Source organism: Chiloscyllium plagiosum, unplaced genomic scaffold (genome assembly GCF_037043375.1).
Source record: "Chiloscyllium plagiosum isolate Xiang-an unplaced genomic scaffold, Cpla_swu_hap1 HiC_scaffold_5, whole genome shotgun sequence".
Classification (NCBI taxonomy): Eukaryota; Metazoa; Chordata; class Chondrichthyes; order Orectolobiformes; family Hemiscylliidae; genus Chiloscyllium; species Chiloscyllium plagiosum.
This window is the reverse complement of record NW_028270143.1, coordinates 31,675,095-31,701,162: the sequence shown is the minus strand read 5'-3', so window position 1 is coordinate 31,701,162 and position 26,068 is coordinate 31,675,095. Positions and strand designations below refer to the sequence as shown.

At 40.8% G+C, this 26,068-nt stretch overlaps 1 protein-coding gene across 1 annotated transcript in view; it reads left to right on the top strand.

Annotated features, from left to right (window-relative positions):
• Window positions 1-14,077: 14,077 nt before the first annotated feature.
• sp4 (sp4 transcription factor) overlaps window positions 14,078-26,068 on the top strand; it is a 55,657-nt gene continuing 43,666 nt past the window's right edge. Inside the window, exons 1-3 of the mRNA XM_043689804.2 lie at window positions 14,078-14,197; window positions 14,516-14,598; window positions 14,957-16,619. Coding sequence (XP_043545739.2) covers window positions 14,191-14,197; window positions 14,516-14,598; window positions 14,957-16,619 — 1,753 coding nt within the window. The 5' untranslated portion in view covers window positions 14,078-14,190. The remainder of the gene's footprint in view (window positions 14,198-14,515; window positions 14,599-14,956; window positions 16,620-26,068) is intronic.

The following is a 26,068-nucleotide window of genomic DNA, read 5'->3' as shown; positions in this document are numbered from 1 at the left end:
CTGAGACAAGGTGGGGGGAGGGGGGATGAAGAAACTGGTGAAGTCCAAGTTCATCCCCTGCGGTTGGAGGGTTCCCAGTCGGAAGATAAGACGCTCTTATTATCTGCTAATCCAGATTTTAGAAAGTCACAACATTAAGCATTCGCACACATTGCTACAAATTAAAAACTTAGTTTCCAGTATAAAAGGAAGATGAATGGCATATACAATTTTAAATCTTTAGGGTGTCCTTGAGATACAAGATTTTAACCTCTCTATGGTTATTTAATACCAATAACTTGAATTATTAGCATCAATGAATAAATATATAATTGTCCTTTGACTTCTCAATGTTGTAATATTTCTTTTTAATTGGTATTCATATTTAAGATACCAATAAAGCATTTTCTCCAGCCAATTCTAGTTGCAGTCAAAATCTATCTTCTCTTCTCTGTCGAGTGCAACCCTTTGAAATACAAACTGGTTTGCATTTCTATGTCGATATACAAAGACTCAAAACAGGTAGTGCATAATTGCAGGTATTGGTTTTCAGCTCCAATATGTGAATTTTCTCATAAAAGTGTAAATCAACATAAAAGATCAGGGCTTTTCATGTCTGGCTGGGTTGATTAGCTTCAGTGTCTATTGGTAAAATGTTCATTTCAGTTCAGATTGTTTTATTTATTCCCTGTTGGCTTCACATAGTGGTGTTTGAAGGTGATTGCTGTGGTCATTCTATGTCAGTGTTTTGTTCTTTTGTAAAACTATGAAAATTCCAGGTACTAAAATCAGATAATGGAGTTAATAAATCAATTGTCTAGATTTTATCACCATCAAGGCAAGAGCTACAAACAATTTCCAATTTTAATATATAGCTCAGGGTGCCATATTCACTGTCACACTGCGCTAGATTAATTCAATAGTGGCGCAGGATAACTTAGAAAAGGAACCAAGGCAAAGTGAGTTCAGTCATGTCGTGTCTCAAGAGAGTGAGGTGAGGCTAGATGGCCTCTACTTTAATGCCAGGAGTACTAGAGGTAAGACAGAAGAGTTAAGGGCATGGATTTACACATGGAACTACAATGTTGTTGCTATCATAGAGAGCTGGTTGAGGGAAGAACAAGGCTGGCAATGTAATATTCTGGAGTATAGGGTCTGCAGGCAGGTCAAGGGAGGGTGCAAAAGTGGTTGTGGTGTCACAGTATTAGTTCGGCATTTATTACTGCATTAAGGAGTATCTTGAAAGGATCATCTAATGAGACTTTGTGGTTAGAATTTAGGAATAAAAAGGCAGCGTCACACAGTCAGGAGTGTATTATTGGCCTCCCAAACAGTCAGTGATAGGAACAGATATATATAATCAATTCACTTAGCCATGTAAAAATTATACTACTATGTTAATAGAGGATGTCAACTATTCCAATATTAATTGGGATAATCTTTGTGTAAAATGCTAAGAGGTGGCAGATTTCTTGAAATGTATACAGGAGAGCTTTTTATGTCATTGTGTAAATATCCCTACAAGGGACAGTGCAGTATTGAACCTTATTCTGGGAAATGAAATCCAACAAGTGTTCAAAGTGACAATGGAGAGCATTTTAGCGATAGTGTTTAGCTTGGTATCGAAAAGAGAAAGGTTTGCAAAAAAAGGGTTTGTGTTGGTGCAAGGCACATTTTGTTAAAACAAGGCAGGATCTGGCCAAAGTAGAGTAAGAATAGCTATTTGAGAGTAAATTTACAACAGAACAATGAGAGGTGTTAAAAAGGGTATGGAGGGAGTATAGACCCAACATGTTCCCTTCAGTGTGAAATGTAGGAGCAACAAGCCCAGAGAACCATTGATGTAGAGGAATATTCAGGACTGGATAAGAAATAAAAGACGACTGTAAAGTAGATATCAAGGGAGCAAGGCCCCCCAGCAGCATAGAAAATGCAGAGGGAATGTTGTGGTTCTGTTCGCCGAGCTGGGAATTTGTGTTGCAGACGTTTCGTCCCCTGTCTAGGTGACATCCTCCGTGCTTGGGAGCCTCCTGTGAAGCACTTCTGTGATCTTTCCTCCAGCATTTGTAGTGGTTTGAATCTGCCGCTTCCGGTTGTCAGTTCCAGCTGTCCGCTGTAGTAGTCAGTATATTGGGACAAGGCCGACATGCTTATTGATTGACTCTGTGGATGAGTGTCATGCCTCTCGGAATTTCCTGGCTGTTCTCTGTTTGGCTTGTCCTATAATAGTAGTGTTGTCCCAGTCGAATTCATGTTGCTTGTCATCTGCGTGTGTGGCTACTAAGGATAGCTGGTCGTGTCGTTTCGTGGCTAGTTGGTGTTCATGGATGCGGATCATTAGCTGTCTTCCTGTTGTCCTATGTAGTGTTTTGTGCAGTCCTTGCATGGGATTTTGTACACTACATTGGTTTTGCTCATGCTGGGTATCGGGTCCTTTGTTCTGGTGAGTTGTTGTCTGAGAGTGGCTGTTGGTTTGTGTGCTGTTATGAGTCCTAGTGGTCGCAGTAGTCTGGCTGTCCTACTGCAACCACTAGGACTCATAACAGCACACCAGCTATCCTTAGTAGCCACACACGCAGATGACAAGCAACATAAATTCGACTGGGACAACACTACTATTATAGGACAAGCCAAACAGAAAACAGCCAGGGAATTCCGAGAGGCATGGCACTCATCTACAGATTCAATCAATAAGCACATCGATCTGGACCCAATATGTCGGCCACTGCAGCGGACAGCTGGAACTGACAACCGGAAGCGGCAGATTCAAACCACTACAAATGCCGGAGGAAACATCACAGAAGCGCTTCACAGGAGGCTCCCAAGCATTGAGGATGTCACCTAGACAGGGGACGAAACGTCTGCAACATAAATTCCCAGCTCGGCGAACAGAACCACAACAACGAACACCCAAGCTACAAATCTTCTCCCAAACTTTGAATGCAGAGGGAATCTCGAGGAGGCAATAAGGAGACCAAAAAGGGAGTATGAGAAAATGCTGGCAGGCGAGATTAGGGTGAATCTCAAGAAAGTCTGCAAGTATATTGAGGGGAACAGAACAATCGGGGAAAGAATAGAGCCTATTATGGACCAAGGAACAAAGCCAGAGGACATTGGTAGAGTGTTAAATGAATACTTCACATCTATCTTTATTCAGGAAAAGGAGTATGTTGGTCCAGAATTTGAGAAAATGGACTGTGAAGTTCTTGAGCTGATTGATATAAGAAACAAAAAGAGGTTGTTAGTTTTGGCAGATTCAAAAGTGGAAAAATCCTCAGGTTTGGATGAGTTGTATAGCTGAAGGTGGCAGAACAGGTTAACACGGTGGTCAAGAAGGCATACAGAATATGTGTCTTTATCACAGAGTCATAGGTTATAATAGCAGGGGCATTATTTTGGAGCGATACAGAACTTTAGTTAGGCTACAATTGAACTACTGCATGCAGTTCTGGTCACTACATTATAGGAAGAATGTAATTGCTCGGGAGGGGGTGCAGATTCACCAGGATGTTGCTTGGAATGGAGCATTTCAGCTATGAAGAGAAGCAAGATAAGCTCCTGTTGTTTTCTTTGGAACAGAGAAGGTTGAAGCAGGACCTAATAGAGGTGAGAACCATCCTCTGTACTAAATTGAGTTGATAAGCAGGGCAGGAATCACACAGCATGGAACGTCAAACATATTCTTATGGAAGCCAGTGGAGGACTTTTCTCCTTTTCGTTCTTGAGGAAACTAATTTTTTGAAAAAAAGTCTCATCTTTCTGAGTCTCATCTAATGATGGTTCCTGTTTCCTGGTAGGTTTTATCTGGCTGGGTAGGCATTTTTGCTTCATGATCAATCTTGGAGGTTAAAAACCTCAACAACAAAGTTTAATAATGTAACTGGATATACATTTAAAGGGGATTCTGTCACACAGGAGTAGATATCCTCATCATTGCAATTTTTTTGGAAAAAGACAGTCAGTTCGGGGGTTAGAAATATTTAAGCACCCATTTTATTTTAACCAGTCATCTGCTTGTTTATATCATTTAGGGGCATTAGGTTGAAGGTGAATGCAGGAGTGACAGTGAAGTTAAATTAAGATAATTATTGAAACAGCAGTCATATCCTAAGAATACTTTCCGATAAGTATTTTAAGTAAGTAGGAATAAAAGTAAAGGAAAGAAATGACATGAAATTAAGATTACTACAAATATAAGACCAGCTGGAACACTGACAGCGTTTTTCTATTGTGATTTATATGCAACTCCATGTAAATGTATTTCTGTTCTGTACTTTTGGTTGTGATTTTTGTGTTTTATATGAGTTAGCACATTCCTACAAGAATGATATAGACCACATAGAAGTATATTAAATGCAGTAAATAAATTAATGTACATGAATTGTTAACCTCTCACAGTATACATTGGTAAGGGCTCACAAAGATACAGCTCACAGATAACAATGGAAACTGTTTGTTTGTTTGAACTGATGTTTAATAAGTTGAAACACTGAGGGATACAAATCTTGAGAACATGAAATTGAACTTTTTTTAAACTTTTAACATTGGAAACATCAGTTACAGTCAAGTTCAGTGTAAGATAAATCTTCAACTCCAACCTTAGAAAACTACCCTAGTTTGCCAAAGCAACAATCCAATTTTGAAATCAGGGAGAGTGAAAGTTTTGGACTGTGCTAACGTAAAGCCATTATTTGCTGTACATACTGGGAAAGGGGTTGAAAAAAAAACATTAATGGATTTAAAAACTTATCTCTAGCAGGAGAGAAAAATGTAATCTCATCCTTTCACTGAGAGATTTTGAATCAAAGCTGTATATCAGAGACATTGCCTTGCCACATAAATATTAACTGCAATACATTGCCACAAAAACGTGCATTTTAAAAACATGCCCAACAATCACCATTCATATTTTGTAATTGAAATGTACTGACCTATTTTCAATTATGAAAAATGGCAGTTAGCGGAAGATTATGAGCAATGCTGCTTTTATGCATGAGTGGCTGTCTACTCTCCCTAACCTAGATCCAATTTGCATATCTGTGGAAAAAAAAGCTAATTTAACTCTTCTACTTAGCTCCTTTCCCAAAGGTAATTGTAGCTCACCTACCATTAATCTAAACAGCTAATTCAGCAAAGTCTTAGAATCAAACATACAGACTTTTAAAAAAAGAGGCTCATTTATTTAGTGAATAAACTTGTTGAACATTGAGGGGTGCAGCTACCATTCTTAAAGGGTGAACAAGAACCAACAAGACAAGAAACCATCACCATGGACACGTTCTCATTAGAAAGCTTCAACTCTATAACACTTAACAGAAAAGCAAAAAAGGCCAAAATATTTTCTCATAATACTAAACTTTCTAAGATTTCTTGAGTGCCAATATAATTTATCCACGTGTTGTTAAGTTGAGCAATGGATTCCCTTGCACATAATGATTTCAGGATTTTTCTTTCAAATACTTATAACTGTAGAATTTTCTGTCTGATAATTGACACAATGGTACACAATAATTTTAGTAAGGAGTCAGAATTACTTTGATTGTTTTACATTTTGGCATTATCTTACCAAGTACTACAGAATCCCTACAGAGCGGATAGAGGCCATTTGGCCCGTAGAGTCTGCTCCGACCCTCTGAAAAGCATCCAACCCAGACCCACCCTATCCCCATAACTCTGTATTTATCATGGCTAAGCCCCTAGCCTGCACACCTGAGGAAACCAAGGGGCAATTTACCATAGATATGCATCTTAGGTGGATGACTTTGCACTGTGTAAGGAAAGCCGGACACCTGGTGGAAATCCACGTGGACACAAGGAAAACAGGCAATCTCCACACAGACAGTCACCTAAGGCTGGAATTGAACCCAGGTCCCTGCACTGTAAGGCAGCAGTGCTAACTACCTATGCCACCCCAATGTACTTATACATTCAAGTCATAGAGATATGCAGCAAAGGAAACCTATGATTCGGGATGTAGGTTTGCTCACTGAGCTGGAAAGTTCATTTTCAGACAGTTCGTCACCATACTAGGTAACATCATCAGTGAGCCTCCGGATGAAGCACTGGTGATATGGCCTGCTTTCTATTTGTGTGTTTAGGTTTCCTTGGGTTGGTGATGCCATTTCTTGTGGTGATGTCATCTCCTGATCTTTTTCTCAGGGGGTGGTAAATGAGAGCCAATTCAGTGTGTTTGTTGATAGAGTTCTGGTTGGAATGCCATGCTTCTAGGAATTCTCGTGCATGTCTCTGTTTGGCTTGTCCTAGGATGAATGTGTTGTCCCAGTCAAAGCGGTGTCCTTCCTCATCTGTATGTAACGATACTAGTGAGAAAGGGTCATGTCTTTTTGTGGCAAGTTGATTTTCATGTATCCTGGTGGCTAGTTTTCTGGTGTTTGTCCAATGTAATCTTTGTTACAGTTCTTGCAAGGTATTTTGCAAATGACATTAGTTTTGCTTGTTATCTGTATAGGGACTTTCAAGTTTATTAGCTGCTGTTTTAGTGTGTTGGTGGATTTGTGGGCTACCATTATGTCAAGAGGTCTGAGTAGTCTTGCAGTCATTTCTGAGATGTCTTTGATGTAGGGGAGAGTGGCTAGAGATTCTGAACACGTTTTGTCTGCTTGTTTGGGTTTGTTGCTGAGAAATCGGCAGACTGTGTTCATTGGGTACCCATTTTCTTTGAATACACAGTATAGATGATTTTCCTCTGCTCTTCGTATTTCCACAGGAGATGACGTCAACACAGGAAATGGCATCACCAATCCAAGGAAACCTAAACACATAAATGGAAAGCAGGCCATACCACCAAGTGCTTCATCCGGAGGCTCACTGATGATGTTACCTATTGTGGTGACGAGACATCTGAAAACGAACCATTCAGCTCAGCGAGCAAACCTACTTCCAAAACCTCAACCTGAACTAAAGATTTTCTCAAAACCCGCTAACAAATTCGTTGGTCCAATTTGTCCATGTCAACCAGATATCCTAAATTAATCTAGTCCCATTTGCCAGCCTTTGGCCCAAATCCCTTTAAACCCTTCCTATTCATATTCCCATCCAGATTCCTTTTAAATGTTGTACCAGCCTCCAGTACATCCTCTGGCAGCTCATTCTGTACACATTGCCCCTTAGATCCCTTTTAAATCTTTCCCCTCTCACCTTAAATCTATACCCTCTAGTGTTGGGTTTTGCCACCCAAGACCTTGGCTATTTACTCTATCCACACCCCTCACAATTTTATAAATGTCTATTAAGGTCACCCCTCAGCCTGCGACACTCCAGGGAAAATAGCCCCAGTCTTTTCAGCCTCTTCTAGAGCTTAAACCCTCCAACGCTGCCAACATCCTTGTAAATATTTTCTGAACCCTTTCAAGTTTCACAGCATCCTTCCTGTAGCAGGGAGACCAGGATTAAATGCAATATTCCAAAAGTGGCCTAACCAATGTCATGTGCAGCCATAACATGACCTCCCAACTCATATCCTCAAAGCACTGACCAATAAAAGCAAGCATACCACACAACCTCTTCACTATCCTATCCATCTGCATTTTCACTCAAGGAGCTATGAATCTGCATCCCATATCTCTTTGTTCAGTAGCACTCCCCAGGACCTTATCATTAAGTATATATGTCCTGCCTGAATTGCCTCAAGGCAGAACTTCACATTTATCTAAGTAAAACTCCATCTGCCACTCCTCGGTCCATTGGCGCATCAGATCAAGATCCCATTGTACTCGGAGGTAACTTTTTTTGCTGTCCACTACACCTCCAACTTTGGTGTCCTCTGCAAAACTTACTAACTATACCTCCTATGTTCACATCCAAATTATTTATACGAATGACAAAAAGCAGATGACCCAGCACTGATCCTTGTCACACACTGCTAGTCACAGGCCTCCAGTCTGAAAAGCAACCCTCCACTCCCGCTCTCTGTCCTCTACCTTGGAGTCAGTTCTGTATCCAAAAGGCTAGTTCTCCCTCTATTCCATGTGAACTAACCTTGCTAGCCAGTCTACCATGAGGAACCTTGTCAAACACCTTATTAAAGTCCATATAGATCACGTCCACCACCCTATCATCATCAATCCTCTTTGTTACTTCTTCAAAAAACTCAGTCAAGTTAGTGAGGCACACACACAAAGCCATGTTGAGAATCCCTAATCAGGTAATTCAAGATGGAGGATGGGAAAAAGTTGCAGCTGTAAGAGCTGCTCGTTTTTTGAGGTATTTTCAGTGTTGGAGCTGATTTCCGCGAATTCTAAGAGCAGTAATTACTGTTTTATAAACATTCACGTGCAAAGGAACCATGACAGAAATAGAAATTTGGATTGATTGGGAAACAATAATCTGATGTACAATTACTGCAAGTCAACAAAATGAATTTATAAATAAAGCTGTTAGACAATATTGTGATAATGCGGTCACTTTAAAAAGGTTATTTTGTCTTTTTTTTCAAGAGAGGTTGTGAAGGCAGAGGTGCCAAAGAGTCTAGAGTTTAACAGTTTAATAATGGAAGGGGAGTGCCCAGTTCTTCCAGTTCAAGTTTTCTTCTAGTTTGTTTTAGCTGTAGCAGTCACAAGTACTCCTCTGACTTTCTTCTGAAATCTCTCTTTGGATTTTGTTGCCTGTAAGAATTTGTGTTTGAATTTACTTTTGCTAAGAAATATGTTTATGGAATGCTACTGGATAGGAACAGTTAATTCGTAATAGTTACTGTATCAGGTCGGTTATATTTCCCAATAGTTAAGTTATTCTAAATTCTGCTTTCTTTTGCTTGTGTTTCAACTGTAGTGTTTAAATAAATTACTTTGCTTAAAGCAGTTATTTGACCAGCTGAATCACACCTGGAATATCCACTTCACATCTGCCTTTAAAATAAGGAAAAGTTAGGGTCTGGGCTAACTTCCTAAAATATTTTAAGAGGGTCTGGCTTGGTCCATAACAATATTGTTTATTTGTCCTTAATTATCCAGGGAAATTCTGGTTGGCAAGATGTAATGAGTGATGCACTAAGGGATCAGTGATGGAACAATTTATGTAAATGACTTGAGTGAAGGACTGATGATTATGGTTGCTAAATTTGCCAGTGATACAAAGATAGATAGGAAAGGAAGCTGTGAAGAGGAAATAAGGAGACTATCAAGGGAAAATAGATAGGATAGGTGAGAGGTAAAGACAAAGATTTAGAAAATGGAGTATAAATATGGGAAAACGTGAAATTGTCCATTTTGGCAAGAAGAATAAAAAACAAATGTATCATCAAAATGGGGAGAAATTGCAGAGCTCATATGCAGAGAGAACCAGAGTCGTAGAGCAAACTTTGACAAGGGTTAGCATGCCGGTACAACAAATGATGAAGAAAGCTAATAGAATGTTTTTGTTTATTGAGTGGGGATTGAATACAAATTACAAGAGGTTGTCCTTCAGGAAATGTGACATTACACCTAGAGTACTGTGTATAATATTAAAAATCACACCACACCACGTTACAGTCCAACAGGTTTATTTGGAAGCACTAGTTTTCAGAGCGCTGCTCCTTCATGAGGTGGTTGATAAAGGGGGAGAAAGGTTTTGGGGGATAGGCAGGAATACAGAATTGAGGCCACAAAAGATCAGCCAGGATTTTAGTAGATGGCCGAGCAGGCTTCAAGGGCAAAGTTTGTTTGAATTATGCAACATTAGCTACTGGGTTAACATCCTGCGATATAAACTAAATTGTGATATAGAGGAAAACATTTAGCAAATTTTCATTTCTGTTTCTAACAACCTATTCAGAGATAACTCCTGCACTGAAAACTCTTCCACCATACACACACATATCTCTAACAAAATAAATGTCTCAGGGGTCCAATAATCATGGGTGAGCCAGCTGTTGATTTGCCCATTGAGGTTTGTGAGATAAAGAAACAACCAAGGTCAGGGGCTCAGGAGTCACATGGAAGAGAATCCTAGATGCAGAATCAAAGCATCAGTGTCTTTATTTCTGGATTACCTGGCTGCCTAACAATATAGTGAGTTTTTTTGTGATGATGTTGGTACAGCACAATTCAAAGATTGTGCTTACTGCCACTCAAAGAGCTCTCATGCACAAACACAACTATGGAGTGAAGCACATACTCCCACCATAATCCCTTTTTATACACACTTTTAACTGGTCCAATTCCTACATTTGTTACATATTCTATCCTATTCTGTTCATATGTGGTTACATAGTGTCATAGAGCACAGAGACAGACCCTTCGGTCTATGCCAAACATAATCCCAAACTGAACTAGCCCCATCTGCCTGCTTCTGGCCCATATCCCTCCAAATATTTCCTATGCATGTACTTATTCAAATGTTCTATACATGTAATCATATCTACATCCACCACTCCCTCAGGAAGTTCATTCCACATGTGCACTACCCATCTCCATAGCCATGATTTGCCACATATTCCTGGTATAGTATCTGGAATACTGTTCTGAAATAAATCCAATTCCATTCTGAAAGATGTAAGTTGTAATAACTACTAGCTAGAAGATAATTAACAACTCTGGCCAGAAATTTCATCCCAATTGCAAATCAAGTCCAGCTTGACTCTCTTCTTACCCCAGGAGTTATTTTCAATAAGAACTTTAGTTATGTGACAACTAATGAAGTAATCATCATGTGGCCTGTCAGTTTCAGTGCATGAATTTTTACACACTGAATATTCTAAAAGCCAAAACTGTAGAATTCTAAAAGTAAATGCTTTGGTCATTATCAGTAGCTTTTATGCCCCACTGCAGAGGCGCTGTAAAACAAAATGTTCATTCCAAATACAGGTTGAGTTGAATGTGGAACCCACCTAAATAATTAAAGAAGGCACATTGTCATTTGGATAGTCACATTTACATTTAGAAAGGGAACTCATTCTTTTTGATACTTATTGTAGTACATAATTCTTGGCACTTTAATGTCTTAAAGCATAGGAGAGGTGACATATAAATATAATCTGTGTAACAGGATTTAAATTCAGGAGCGTGCGAAAATACATATAGCAAACAATATGGTCTATAGTGTAGGCAAAGTACCAGTCAGTTACAGTATTTTCACACAAATATATTTGCAAAAGTTCCAATCCTCAAAATTCCCCTCACATTATTGTCTGGCATTGAATGATGTTGGTAAAACACAATTCAAAAATTGTGCTTAGTGCCCCTCAAAGATATAACAAGTGAGCTGTCATGTACAAACACAACTATGGAGTGGGGCACATATTCCCTCCATAATCCCCTTTTTACACACACTTAACTAGTCCAATTCCTGCATTCATTACATATTCTATCCTGATCTGTTCATGTGGTTACATAGAATCATGTAGCACAGAAACAGACCCATCAGTCTATGCCAAACATAATCCCAAACTGAACTAATCCCATCTGCCTGATTCTGGCCCTTATCCCTCCAAATATTTCCTATCAATGTACTTATCCAAATATCTTTTACATATTGTAATCATACCTACATCCATCACTTCCTCAAGAAGTTCATTCCACACATGAACGACCCATCTCCAAAGCCAAGATTTGTCACATATTCCTGGTATAGTATCTGGAATACTGTTCTGAAATAAATCAGCATTCAATGAAATGATATTTTCAAAAGCACACTGGGTTTAGAGTTACAATCATTAAAGACTGGGTCAAAACAGCACCCCAGTGGCCCAAGCTAATCTCCAGGAGTGTAAACTGTTTGTATTTTCCTCAACCTCAGTCAAAATTGCACCCCCACCCTTCCACCTGAGCATAGAACAAAACTGCATTCCCCTGACATGTTACAATATTGTTCTCGCATATACACACACCACAATAGCAAAACATCATTCTCACAGTATATTATAAAATCATATCTAGCCAATTTCTTCACCCATTCTTTAGAAACTTCATCCATTCATCCTCTTTGCATCACAAAATTGCCTCCAGCTCTGCACATATGCCTTACAAAAATGACACTGTGCATCACAGAGGCATCGAATGAATGCCTGCGCTGGCACTTTGGATGAGCTATTCAAATAGTCCCACCATCTCACTCTTACCCCATCTGCCCTTCAAATATTTATACAATTTCTTTCCAAATGTCATTTTTGAATCTATTCTAACAACCTTTTCAGGGAATGGATTCCAAATCACAGTGTAATAAATAGTTTCCTCATGTTGCCTAGGTTCTTATGCCTCAATATTAAATCATCTTATCTGTGCCCTATAGATATCAGGCATTCTGTTGTTGTTTGGTCCACATACTTTTGTTACCCTACTTAAACTATGCATGATTTTGAGTACTCTATTAACTCTTACTCTAATATTTGTGGGCGGCACGGTGGCACAGTGGTTAGCACTGCTGCCTCACAGCGCCAGGTTCAATTCCCGCCTCAGGAGACTGACTGTGTGGAGTTTGCACATTCTCCCCGTGTCTGCGTGGGTTTCCTCCGGGTACTCCGGTTTCCTCCCACAGTCCAAAGATGTGCAGGTCAGGTGAATTGGCCATGCTAAATTTCCCGTAGTGTTAGGTAAGGGGTAAATGTAGGGGTATGGTGGGTTGCGCTTCGGCGGGGCGGTGTGGACTTGTTGGGCCAAAGGGCCTGTTTCCACACTGTAAGTAATCTAATCTAATCTAATTTCACTACTAAGGACATGAACCTTAGTTTCTCAATAGGACAGATTCCTCATTCCTGGTACAATTACAGAAAATCTCTCCGACATGGTATCCAAGGTCTTAACATCCTTCTTAAAACATGGCGACCAGAATTCAATACAATATCTCATTTGAAGTCTAAACACGGTCTATAAAGATTTATTTAGTTAAACTTCCTTACTTTAATATCTGACTTTATTAACGTCAAGGATTCCAAATGCTTTTCTAAAAGAACCAGCCATTGCAAAGATTTATGCAAAGATTTTCTGTTCTTAGCTTTACCAGTGATGATCACTTCCAATGATATTTATCAAAACTTTAAAATTGTATCTATAAATTTTGCACTGCGTCTCTCAATTTTCCTACCAAAATGCATCATTTCACATTTCTCTGCATTGCAGTCAATCTGCCTTCTGTTTGAAATACATTTTTTTCAGTAGTCTATTATTACTACCCTCCTATTATATCCACAGTTTAGTATAGTTAGCAAACTTTGAAATTATGCCCCATATGTCAAAGTCCATCTGATCAACATTGTTCTTAACATCAAAACCTGGAGAACAACACATTAGACGACATGGTCTTTAGCAATTTCTGTATTCACCCTGCCACTCTCTCTAATCTTACAGATTTACATTTTGGAAACAAACCTATTGTGGTGTTTTTAGAAATACATATACACATGCAAGCACATTCAATTTTATCTAAAATAAAACCAAAGTCTTTTAAAAATGTTTGAACTATAATTAATAGATTCATCACATAGGATAATATTTGCAGTCCTCAGAATATCACCAACCGAAGATACAGTGAAATAGCATCCAGAGTTTCTGCAATTTCACTTGCCTACTTTACACAACTGCAACCACCCTGCACCTGCAGTACAAAATTTGCATCCACTCAATATCTGCAATACAAAATCTCCTGCACCTACATTACAAAACAACATCTATGGTTTCCATTAATCTATGGCAGGATTTAAATGCCTCCTAAAAACTTTAGATATCGACATCAGAAGTCTAAATCGAGAGAAATACAACCCTAATGCTTTAGATGCAGTCAATGTAAAAACGCCCACCCACCCATAGCACAAAGCACCGCCTTTGTTCCCTTCCGCCCATCCTCCCATGATGTAGGGGGAGGGGAAGGGCAGAACTGGGGCGGGGAACGCGTCAACTCACCGACTGCACCCAGTGCGCATGCGTGTCAGCCCCGCCATGGGAGCTGAAGTCCTCGTCTCGACCAACCGGGCTCTTTATCAGGAGAGGAACTACAATTCCCAGCGTGCTTTGCGCACCGCCCCTGCCATTCCAGCCCCACTGCCGCAGAGCCAATCAAGCCTGCGGATCGAGCTCGGCACGTCAAGTCTCTGGGTTCGTTGGTGCTGTCGCCGGGTTCGAGGCGCCGCCTCCCAGTTCCATTTCCGTCAATCAAGAGGAACCTGATTATTCCGTCCTACGCAAACAGCCATTCGTGGAAAGAAAGGGCCAGCCCTGCCTTGTTCTGCCTACATTTTGTATTGGCCTTATTTTTTTTCCCCTTCTTAAGCAATGCAGAATGAGTGGTACGTAACCCTCCCTCTATCCCTCCCTCCTTAAAAAAAAACAAGAGGGAAAAAGTCAATTTACCTTGGTGACAAGCTTTCTGCTAATTGATCAGCCTGACACCAAGAATCTACAGTAGTGAGTTGTCTTGAGACAACCCTCTTTTGGGTGTTACTTTGTATCCACTGGGTCGGGTTTCAAACCACGTTTCTGTTTTTTGCTCCCCTCCCTTCCTAGGGAATTGATGGGTTGATTGAGACAACTATGTGAAAGTAACGTACAGTTCACAAAAAAATGAACTTATTTTATTACGATTATTTGTATTTTTTTGTTCACAGATCAAAAGGAGGAAAGTATGGCCACCCTAACTGAAGGAGGGAAACCTGGTGAATATTTGCAAATCAAAACATCAGGCTCACAGGTAATGGAAACTAAATTTTCAAATCCAGACCTTTATACGCGTGTAACATTTTATTTTTACGCGTTTAAATGAAAATGCTTGCTCTGCTAGAACTGCTGCTGAACTAATGTTGCTAACCACTTGTCTGTGTTGCATTTGTACGTGAAGCCATTTTTCTCCTGCAGATCTGAGCAGCTACTTCCTGATGAAGCAAACTAGAAATGTACGCTTTTAAAATTTGTTGTAACGATCGAAATGCAACTGTTTTTGTCGTTAATTGCTCTGTACTTCCTGAGTGAAGCCCCTTTTTTTGTGCTAATGTAAATTCACACCCACTCTTTCCTTTCTAAACCCGCCCACTGTGTGTCTGTGTGGGTAGGACACCCAGCCCTCTCCTCTCGCCCTCCTCGCAGCCACTTGCAGCAAGATCGGATCCCCGGGGCCGGCGGAAGGGGCGGCCGTCGCCGCCTCCACCGCGCTCCAGGGCGGTCAGCTCGTGATCGACCAGAGCTCGGGAGCGGTCCAGCAGCAGCAGCAGCAACAACAACAACTCGAGTTGGTCACCGCTCAGCTGTCGGGAAATGGCTGGCAGATCATAGCCGCCGGGCCCTCGACGACCAAAGAAGGCGCGGTTCAGCAGCAAGGGGCGTCGGCGGCCGGCGCTGAGGGAGAAGACGGCGGCGGCGGCGGCTGCGACAACGACGACGACGGAGGCGGCGGCAGTAACGGCACCGGCGGACAGGATGTCGCGGCCGGCTCGCCCAACCCCCGCATCCGGCCCGTCGTGTCGGCGGCTGGTCAGTACAACGTGGTGCCGGTGCAGAGCCTCCCGAACGCGGCCATGGTGGTGAGCGCTGGCTCCGGGGTGGCGGCGTCAGCATCCTCCTCCTCCTCCTCCACATCATCCTCCGGCCTGCAGTATCAGGTGATCTCGGCGGCGGGGGCCGAGGGGCAGCAGCAGTCGATCCAGATCGTCTCGGCGGGGAGCCTGCTGGCACCGGCGAGCCGGGGTTCCCCTCAAACGGGGTCCCTGGCCAACGCCGTGCCCATCCAGATCCGAGCGGCCGGTACCGGCGGCGGCGGCGGCCTGTCCATCCCTCTGCAGCTGCAGGGCGTTCACATTTCCGGAGCTCAGGCTCAGATGGTCGCCACGCTGCCCATTAATCTGGGAGGCGGCGTGACTCTGGCCGTGCCCATCAACAACATGGCGGCGGCCACCGCCGGAGGAGGATCCATTCAGTTCGTCCAACCTTCCGGGGACGGCGGCCTCTCCAACGGCGGGGCTCAGGCCTTGTCCACGCCCATCTCCGGCGGGGCCTCGGCGGTGAACAACACGCCCGAATCTCCTCCTCCTCAGGCTGCACCGGCCTCCTCCTCCGCCTCCGCCTCCCCGCTGCCAGGCGGAGTTACCGCCGCCGCCCCTTCGTTGCTGCAGACCTCGGACGCCGTGTTCAGTGAGCCGGCCGGCTCGGACAACACCGAGGAGGAACCGCAGGCCGCCCCCGAAGGGGAAGGGGACGCCGCTCAGCCCAACGGCCTGCAGAACCTTCCAGAAGGCGGCCAGCCGCTCCAACTGCCGTCTGCCCTCCAGCCGCAGCAGCAGATCGTCCAGGCCCAGATCCCACAGCAGCAGCAGCAACAGACCGTCACCACCATCCAAGGGCAGGCCCTGCAAGCTGTGCAACCCCAGACCCTTCAGCTGTCCACGCTGCAGAACCCCACTCAGGTCATCATTCGGGCACCGAGCATCACACCGTCTGGGCAGATCAACTGGCAAACCATACAGCTGCAGAACATCCAGAACCTTTCCAATGTACAGATCCAGAACGCTCAACAGCTGACTGTGACCCCAGTGTCTTCAAGTAACTCTGGTGAAACGGCTATTGCCCAAATTACCCCTGTAACTGTCACTGGCGGTACTATTAACTTAAGTGCTGCGCAACTTGCCTCAGTACCTAACCTTCAAACAGTCAACATTGGCAGCTTGAGCTCAGGAGGACTCCAGGTGCAAGGAATACCAGTGGCCATCGCCAATCTAACAGGTATGATTTGTCCTTGTCAAATATGTTATGTTCTAGGTATAAACATATTCAAGTTACATACTTGGTTTGTTTCAAGTATTTGACATTTTTACCCAAGTAAACTTGCCAAATATGTTGCAGGTATTTGTGTTTTTAACAATTTTGGAAGATTTCTGGCTCGGAGATGGAATGGGGGAGCAGTGGAGGTTATGTATGGTGTGGGGGAAATTGTGGTTTCAGAGAAAGTGATCTCCCTAAGTTCCAGATATGTACCAATTCAGAAGAGCCGGCCATCCTGATGTGCAATTCAAAATTGAATACAAGAATTAGCTTATTCCTAGAATTCTAAAATTGAGTTTCTGTGTCTTTGCTCTGAACTTCGAATTTGCAGAAAATCTTTTCTATAATAGATGTTTTTGCAGGGAGTGTGTTGGCAAAAGGAATGTATCAGCCTTCAAAAAAGTAAGTTCCAAGTCACCTGATTTTTTTTCGTAATAGTGTAGTTCTGTTTGTTCAGATGCATAATTATATAGTTAATTGCACTTTACCTAGTTAAAAATAAATTGCCTTCATCAAAATGTGCTGCAAACATTTTTATTTGGAACTGGGGGAAGCTATGCATTTTTTCCTGTTGTCTTAGGTTACAGATTTGGTGTTTTGCAACACAACCTATGCAAAATGATCTTCCTAACATTTACTTTTGAAGTCAAATCTCTGTGTACATTCGTAACATTTTTGTTCATCTGTTTGGATTGTACTTGAACTGCTTTTTGGGTCATAGGTTACCAAAGTATTTTCATGCTAAACCAAAATATTTAGGATCAAACTATAAATCCAAAAGTTTAAGGTTCTTTCACTGCCCTGATAATTTGTTCCTTCTATAATCTTTAACTTTTGATAATTTAGTAAGAGAGATATTAACAAAATGGCATTGTAAAAGTTTTTTGAGGATCAAAATCTCCAACTATAAATAATTTGTAAACAAAGCTTCATAATGACTTTGGAAAATATTTTTAAAATGTTGTTTATCCTATTTTGTTTTTGAGAGAGCTTCGTGTTTAAACTTTTGATATCTTTTTAAACAAAACTAGTTTGATTGCTCAAGACCAGAAGGTGTTCTAATGAAATTGTATCAACTTAGAGGATGTTTTCAAAAACATTGTTTTCTGAGAGCTGTATATTCTAAATACACAAGGGATTAAACTTTTCAACAAATATTACTGAGGATCATGGTTAGATAAGACGTTTTGATAAATTCTGACTTGACTACCATTGCTTCTTGTTCTTGAGCTTGTGGATATTTTTAATGAACATGATCAGACATGTTATGACCCATCTCTGGAGTAGATGGGACTTGAACCCAGGCTTTCTAACCCAGAGGTAGCATAGCACCACTGTTTCACAAGACTCCCCATCCTGCAGCATGTTTTGAATTAGCCCAAGATATTTTAAGTGGTCTTTTGTTGACATAATCAAACTTTAATACAATTTCTTCCCAACTGGTTTGCAAATCATGAAGAAGCAAGTCCTTAAGGTAGTTTTCAATTCCAAATGATTTTATTTGGTGTAGTTAGATTTTAGACAGACAAATCATGACATTTCACTTGATTATTGTCAAATGGATTACACTGTAGGAGAACTTCTAAATCTATGTTCTTTAATGATAAGATTTCAGTTTACGCACAGTATATAAATTGATGTTAGAGATTATGTATTAAGCTTCAGTTGATGCTTGGAAATCTGGTTCAAACTGAATGTGTGAAAAGCTTTTCACCTACTTCATTAATATCCAAGTGTTTTTAAAGACCAACTAGGCTTCTTAAAATATTTTAAATCACTCATAAACAAAATTGTCATACTACATAACCTTTTTAGACCAATGTACATTGTAGCATTTCTTTGTTCACTCTAGATTCCACTGAAAGCAATATTAGAGACTGAGATGAAATGAATGCATTTGTTTCAGAGAGCCTTGGAACTAACAAAGTTAGTTGACTGTCCTGAGAGCAGTATGTTTTTAAAAAGTTATTTATAATTGTGTTTTTGCAGGTATTTTCAACTTTCCAAATTATTGTAGGCAAGTTTCTCTTTTATTGAACCTGATTGTGTAGTCAAAGGAAAGTGGTGATTTCCACTAAAAGCCTGAGTCATTCCAAGGATTGAAAATGTGTTGCTGGAAAAGCGCAGCAGGTCAGGCAGCATCCAGGGAACAGGAGAATCGACGTTTTGGGCATAAGCCCTTCTTCAGGAATGAGGAAAGGTTATGTAGTATGACAAACTTTCCTCATTCCTGAAGAAGGGCTTATGCCTGAAATGTCGATTCTCCTGTTCCCTGGATGCTGCCTGACCTGAGCTTTTCCAGCAACACATTTTCAGCTCTGATCTCCAGCATCTGCAGACCTCACCTTTCTCCTCAATACAAGGATTGCCCACTGTGGCACCAGATCATACATGCTGGAAAAATTGAGGTGTTAATAAATTGCATATAATATGACCACCCTGGTGCTACATAATACAGAATTACAAAAGACAATTATGAATATACTGATTACAGGTTCTGTAGAAGGCCGCATACAAATCTAGTACCACTTCATGTTTTCCCCTCTCCTTTTAGCCCCAATTCTTAATTAATTAAAATCTGAGTTTTTATGCTTAAGATATTGTAATTGCCATTACAATCATAATAATGTATTGAAGATAATAGGTGTGTATTGGAAATGCAGGTTTTTGAAATCTTTTTCAGTGAATAGCTGTGTTGATTTGGCATCACATATAGATAACTTAGCCTTGCTTTAATAATTCACAATACTACTTTATTAGTATAGCAGTGAGTTCTGCTGAGAGAAATGCGTAAATGGAATTGATCTGCTATGATATCACAGGCCTATGTCTGGAGCATTAGTGAAGCAGATCCATATCAGCAAGTTTCAGTTGTCTCTTATTGGCCAGGCATTGATCACCCTTTTGACATTCCTTGGTGTTACCATCACTGAATCCCCCCCGCTATCAACATCCTGGGGGTTGCCATTGATCAGCAATTCGACTAAACAGCTATGCCATTACAGTAGTTACAAGGGGCTGAGAATAATGCAGTTAGTAACTCACCACCTGACTGTCCACCACTATTTACAAGAACAAGTCAGGAGTGTGATGGAATAGTCCCCATCTGCCTGGATGTGTGCAGCTCCAACAACACACACAAAGCAGCTATTTGGCGCAGCATCCGTTCTGTCCATCATTTGCACTGAATAGCATCAGTACCTGAATCAGCATCAGCAACTTGGTCTGCACAAGTTCAGCCAAGGCTCCTCAGACAGCACCTTCCAAACCCAGGACTACTTTAATCTAGGGCAAGGGCAACAGATACATGGGAACATCATCATCAATGAAAGTTCTTCTCCAAGCTGCTCATCATGCTGACTTGGAAATATATCACTGCTGATCAAAAACCTGGAATTCCTTCCTTCATGACGTTGTGGGTCTACCTACACTGTATGGCCTGCAGCAGTTCACGAAGGCAGTTCCACCAAGACCTCAAGGTCAACTAAGGAAGGGCACTGAATGGTAGGCAGCCACCAATGTCCACGTACCCTGAGTGAACAAAAAAATAGTATTATAAATCTTAAATTCTGCCTTTTTCAGATGTCTTAATGCAGTACTTATGAATCTGAGCTAAGAAGCTCTGAATTTGATCCATGATTAGCACTGAATTGTTGAATTTATTTTTCACCAAACAAGCAGCTAGCATATGATCCATGCTTTGATCCTTGGATATTATCCACACTTGTTTGCTGTCTGCTGATTCCTGCTGGAAAATACAATGCACTAAAGTGTAGGATTTAGCTGAATTATCTTTTTTTTTACAGTTGGAAAAATGATATTTGTGTTGTCAAATCTGCACCAAGCACTGTACCTTAAGAGTAAGCACCTTCAGAAGTCATTGAGATAAACCTGGAGCATGGAAGTTTACGTTGCAGATCAGTGCACAGTATGATTCATATTTTAGTACACAATCTATAACTCCTTTGTTTTTGATTACTAATTTTCTTGAGTATCAAAAAAAATGAATGTACTTTGCACAATGAAATTCTAGTTATCTAGCCTTTGATGCCCCAGTCACTGACATTTTTGTGGCTGCTGATTGAGCCAGTTACCGCCTCTTTTATTTTTAATGCCCTTGACCCCAGTCAAATATGTCATCTCCAGCTTCTTAAATTCAAAGGTGCTGTCCAGGTAGATGACTGGTTTACACATTCATTGTCTGATATGACTCGCCTCAACTAAGATTGTTTTGGAATGTAAAGAGCTCCTAGTACTCTTCTACTTAAGTCCTTTTTTTCACAAGGCGCATCTTTCACTGTGCATTTCGGCCTTATTGCTAATAAGTACTTAGTCTGAAACTTGGTCCATGAGAAGGACCAATTCAACATCCTCTGATTCCTTTCCCAGCCTCAAACTTGTCTTTCTCAAGTTTCTTTCCTTGTCCTTTCTGAGCTCACCTTGTCCATGAGTGTCCACTCCTAATTTTTTGACACTGTTTCCACTACACGATTTCCCAACCAACTTTGCTTCTAGTTAACAAATCTAGCTGATTATTTATAATTCCCTCTCCTTTGGTACTGCTTTCTTACCCTGAAAATCTGGCATTTTCTTCTTTATTTAAAAAAAAAACTTTTTTGATATCTTCATATTTGTGATTCACTGTCCTTTTGCTGAGCCTCCTGTCATAGAATTGTAGAATAGTGCAGATAAAGGCCATTTGGCTCATCAAGTCCGTGCCAACCCTGTGAAGAACATCCCACTCAGACTGGACAGACTGTCCTTGGTTGCAAGCATCTCCTATAGAACTATAAAATTATATAGCATAGAAGGAGGCTGTTAGCTGTTTCTAGAACATCATATACAGTGGCTTTTCCTGGTCTCAGAACTTGTGCAAGGTCTTTTCTTCTATCCCTTCTAGTTCTCATTTCCACACTACCAATCAGCAGCAGCATCTGAAGATTCATCAGGTCCTATGAATGTGGTAATGACACCTCGCTCTACCTCAGCACCTCTACCCCTTCCCAACTGTTCTGTTGTTTCTGATTTATCACATTTATTTTATTTATCACATTTATTTTCCATGGTTCTTTTGCAACAGCCATTACTGAGTGACAATTCATTTGTTCGAACATTGGATAAATTGAAACGGTTCTTTGATTCTTGCACAAGCTCTACTCTTTGGCCATAAGTATGACCCTTTTCCCTGGTGACTCATCAAAACCATAAAAGATCAGTCATTGTATTAACAATTGTTTTTAACCCCTTAATTAACTTTCTTTACTTGATCATCAAGGAATTTTTTTTTTCTGTGTAATATTGTCAGTTTCTAATGAAAATTCCATGTATAAATTTGCTTTGTTTAACATGACTATTTCAATGCTGACTTGGTTGGCCTGACACCTTCCATCCTTCCTTCATAAGTTGAATTCCTCTTAAACTGTTCAGCCCAGGTGCAGTAGGACCTGTTCATCATCTAGCACTACTCTCTTCACTGACCTACATTGGTCCCTGGTTATTCTCAGTCTTGCAATCAAATCCTTCCATGATATCACCCTTTCCTATCTCTAACTGCCACCACTCTTAAACCTTCCACATGCTTGCTTGCTTCCGCTTCTTATCTCATGTATGTACCTGATTTAAGTCACTTGACTGGAGATTTTGCCCTTCGCTTCCTAGATTCTGAGCTCTGGAATTCCCTCCCTAAACCTTTCTAACCCCTCCAGCATTTTCTGCTCCTCTTAAACACCCTCAAACTTACTTCATTGGCCATTTCCATGCTAAATATTAAATTGTTGTGCTATATTAGTGTACAGCATGAATTGGATATTAAAACGCAAGTTTTAATATTCTATTTTGCTGTAACACAAGTGTCCATAACGAGTCAATTTAAAGTATGACTCAAATGTTGAAAACTGGTGGTTAATTGAGTTGAAGTTAACATTTCCTGATCCTGGGGCAAACTAACTTGAGGGTTGCACCATTTTAGTCACCTAACCTCTATCTGGTTGCTTGACAAAGTAAGGCATATTTTATTCCTTCTTAAAAGGAAGCTAAATATTTCAAATTTGTAAGATGGGTGGATGATTCTGGTAGTCCATTTTTTTTTTAGATTAGATTACTTAGTGTGGAAACAGGTCCTTCAGCCCAACAAGTCCACACCGACCCTCCGAGGAGCAACCCACCCATACCCATTCCCCTACATTTACCCTTTCACCTAACACTACAGGCAATTTTAGCATGGCCAATTCACCTAACCTGCACATTTTTGGACTGTGGGAGGAAACCCACGCAGACACTGGGAGAATGTGCAAACTCCACACAGTCAGTCGTCTGAGGTGGGAATTGAACCCGGGTCTCTGGCGCTGTGAGGCAGCAGTGCTCGCCACTGTGCTGCCAATGTAACTAATGTTTTTCAGTTTTGTTGATTCTAATTTCTGGGAGAATTTCATTGTTACTTCATTATGCAAGAATTGCCTCAATTATTTCCAGCCCCCTCAAACTTTAATGGGCATAAATGACTAAAGATGGATGGAACTTTTGATCTGAAGACTTTGTCCAAAGATCTCACTAAAAGTCAATCAAACCTTTAAATGTTTCTAAAAACCAAAAGAACTGTGCTGTAAATCACAAACAAATGTGGAAATTTCTAGAAAAACTTAGCAGGTCTAGCAGAATCTGAAGAAGGATCGTTCTACCCCAAACGTTAACTCTGATGTCTCTCCACAGATACTGCCAGACCTGCTGAGCATTTCCAGCAACTTATGTTTTGGTCCTTAAATGTTTCTGTTTAATATTTTGTTTAATATGTTAATTTATTTGTACTTCATTTTCCTTTGAAAGGTAATTACAATATTTTAGATGTTTTAGTCAACATTGGAATGAATTTACTATTTGACAGCTTCTATTATCACTGTTCTGTCTAGGGCAAGACAGACATAAGGTATGATGATTTTACAGCAGTATCAGAAAACCAACTGCTATAATTGGTAACCTTGTGTCCCAGCAGATCGATCAGGCCAAAACCTCATACTTGATTCCTTGCAAATATAGAAAGTTTACCTCAGAAGCAGCAAAAGATGTAATTTGAATTGTAACTTAATGAAGCTACGATCTTCTTTTCTCACAATACTATTTGCCCTCTGCTGTAATCTTGATTTTGTTCCACCTACCCAAGTTTGCTCCTTACCCTGTTGTCTCGTTTAAAGCCGCCTCTACTTCCCTAATTTTATGATTTGCTCAAATGCCGGTCCCAGCAATGTTCAAATGCAGACTAACCTGATACTACAGCCCTCGCTTTACATAATACTGATGTCAGTACCCCTTGAACTGGAACCCTCTTCTCCTACATTTCAGCCATGTATTTATTTCACCAATCAGGATTATTGCCATTTGAAGTTCTGATCTTCAATTTAGTGGCTAGTTCCACATACTGACTAAACAGAAGCTCTTATCATGCCTGTATCACATTGTTAGCAACATTGACCATAACAACCGATCCTCTCCACTTCACCCTTTTTAATTTTCTGTCCCATTTCGAGCCGAATCCTGGCATTAGGTAAGCAATTGTAGCCTACTGAGCTCACACTCGTGGCTGCACAGAAGTCAAAGTGTGGCACTGGAAAAGCACAGTGAGTCAGGTAGCATGAGAGGAGCAGAAGAATCGACATTTTGGGCAGAATGTTCAGGAATGTTCTCATAGAGGGCTTATGTCCAAAATGTTGACACTCGTGCTCCTCTTCTGCCTGACCTGCTATGCTTTTCCAGCGCCACACTTGTCGACTCTGACTCTCCAGAATTTGTAATCCTCACTTTCTTCTAGCTGCGCATGTGTTAGTCTTCCTTCACTAAGTATCCCCTACTACCAGTACTCATTTTTACTTCCTTTATGGAAAGGCAACCTGTACCATGGTGTCATGGCTCATTCAGGCTACAGCCTTCACTCTCTTTCAGGCAAGCAGAAAGAATACATTTTTGGGCATTGCCCAGGCTGAGGCTCGTGCATGTAGTAACTTTAGTTTATGTGGCATATCCTGCAAAGTGATATGCCAGAGCAATGTCCTTCAGGCAGTTGACCACTGATGTTATTCAGAAGAAATTTAAACATTAGACCATACTTACCTTGGAGATCCATAATTTTTGAGCAATGAGTGACCCAGGCTGATACATCTTGAAAACTACTGAACTCTGTCATTGCCACTTTTGAGTGTCACAGTTTGCTTGACCTCATCATTGTAAAGTCCCCAGCGAGTGCTCAAACCTTGTGTGGTGATTCTATTGGCAGTGATCTTTTGCCTAACTCCAGTTACTGAAAGCATTAGACTACAAAGAGACAATAATTAACTCTGCTGCCTTTATGATGATTTTAGTAGAGAGCTAGAGACATTACAACACACCTTTGGTGCAGGTGGGACTCTAATCTGCTTTCTGGTCTAGAAGTAGGGACACTACAGTGGTGCCACAAGTAGTTCTTCCAAAGAGTACTGCATCCAAAAGAATATGCAGGCAATCCCTGATAGGCTGCAGTGGGTCAGGAAGCAGTGAATTGATGCAAGCAAATCACTCTGTTGACTTTCTTCAAAAATTACAGATTTGACTTGGACAAAACCAAAATTCCTGAAGAAGAGCTCATGCCCAAAACATCGATTCTCCTGCTCCTTGGATGCTGCCTGACCTGCGCTTTTCTAGCAACACATTTTCAGCCAAAACCAAAATTAACTCAGCACCTCCAGAATAAAATTCAATTACATCATAACACAAATGGACATTTTCTGCAGAATGACACAGTATGTTTTTACAGTATTTTGATATCGGTTTTACAGCCACAGTTTGTATAGAAGCAAATTCTGTCTAATGTATGATTTGTCAAAGAAAACATCTGCATGACCCTACAAAATCACTTCTTTCAAGGTAGCCAGCTCAATACTTGTAAAGATGAAATTGTCCAAATCTCTGATCACAGGCCCTGCAAGTTAAGAAAATAATGCACTGAAAAGCAAAGGCTTAACATAGCTTCAATCAGAATTTAGCAGGATGAATTGACTAAGGTTCGTGTCAAAAACAGCCTCAGGAAAAAGTTGCATAACGAAATGCAAGGTTGATTAGGTACTCGATGAGATGTTAACCTCAACAGCTGAGGTCTTTGCCAAATCACTGAAGATGGGCTACTTCTTGAGATGCTGTAAGTCAATTTTGTTCACAGTAGTCCAAAAACCAAACTGTCTGTAATAGATTAGTAAATCGATCTTTCATGTGTGCCATATGAGAGCAAATGGATATGGTGAAATTCGGTTTACTTTAAAGTATTATCAAAATCTCAGTAACAATTAATGCAAAAAACGTGCAATTTATTATGGTTATATTTTTAAATGGAATATTTTCCATCATGCAGAAATAGCTATCTTGCTGAAGTCTTGTTAATGTCATTCCTA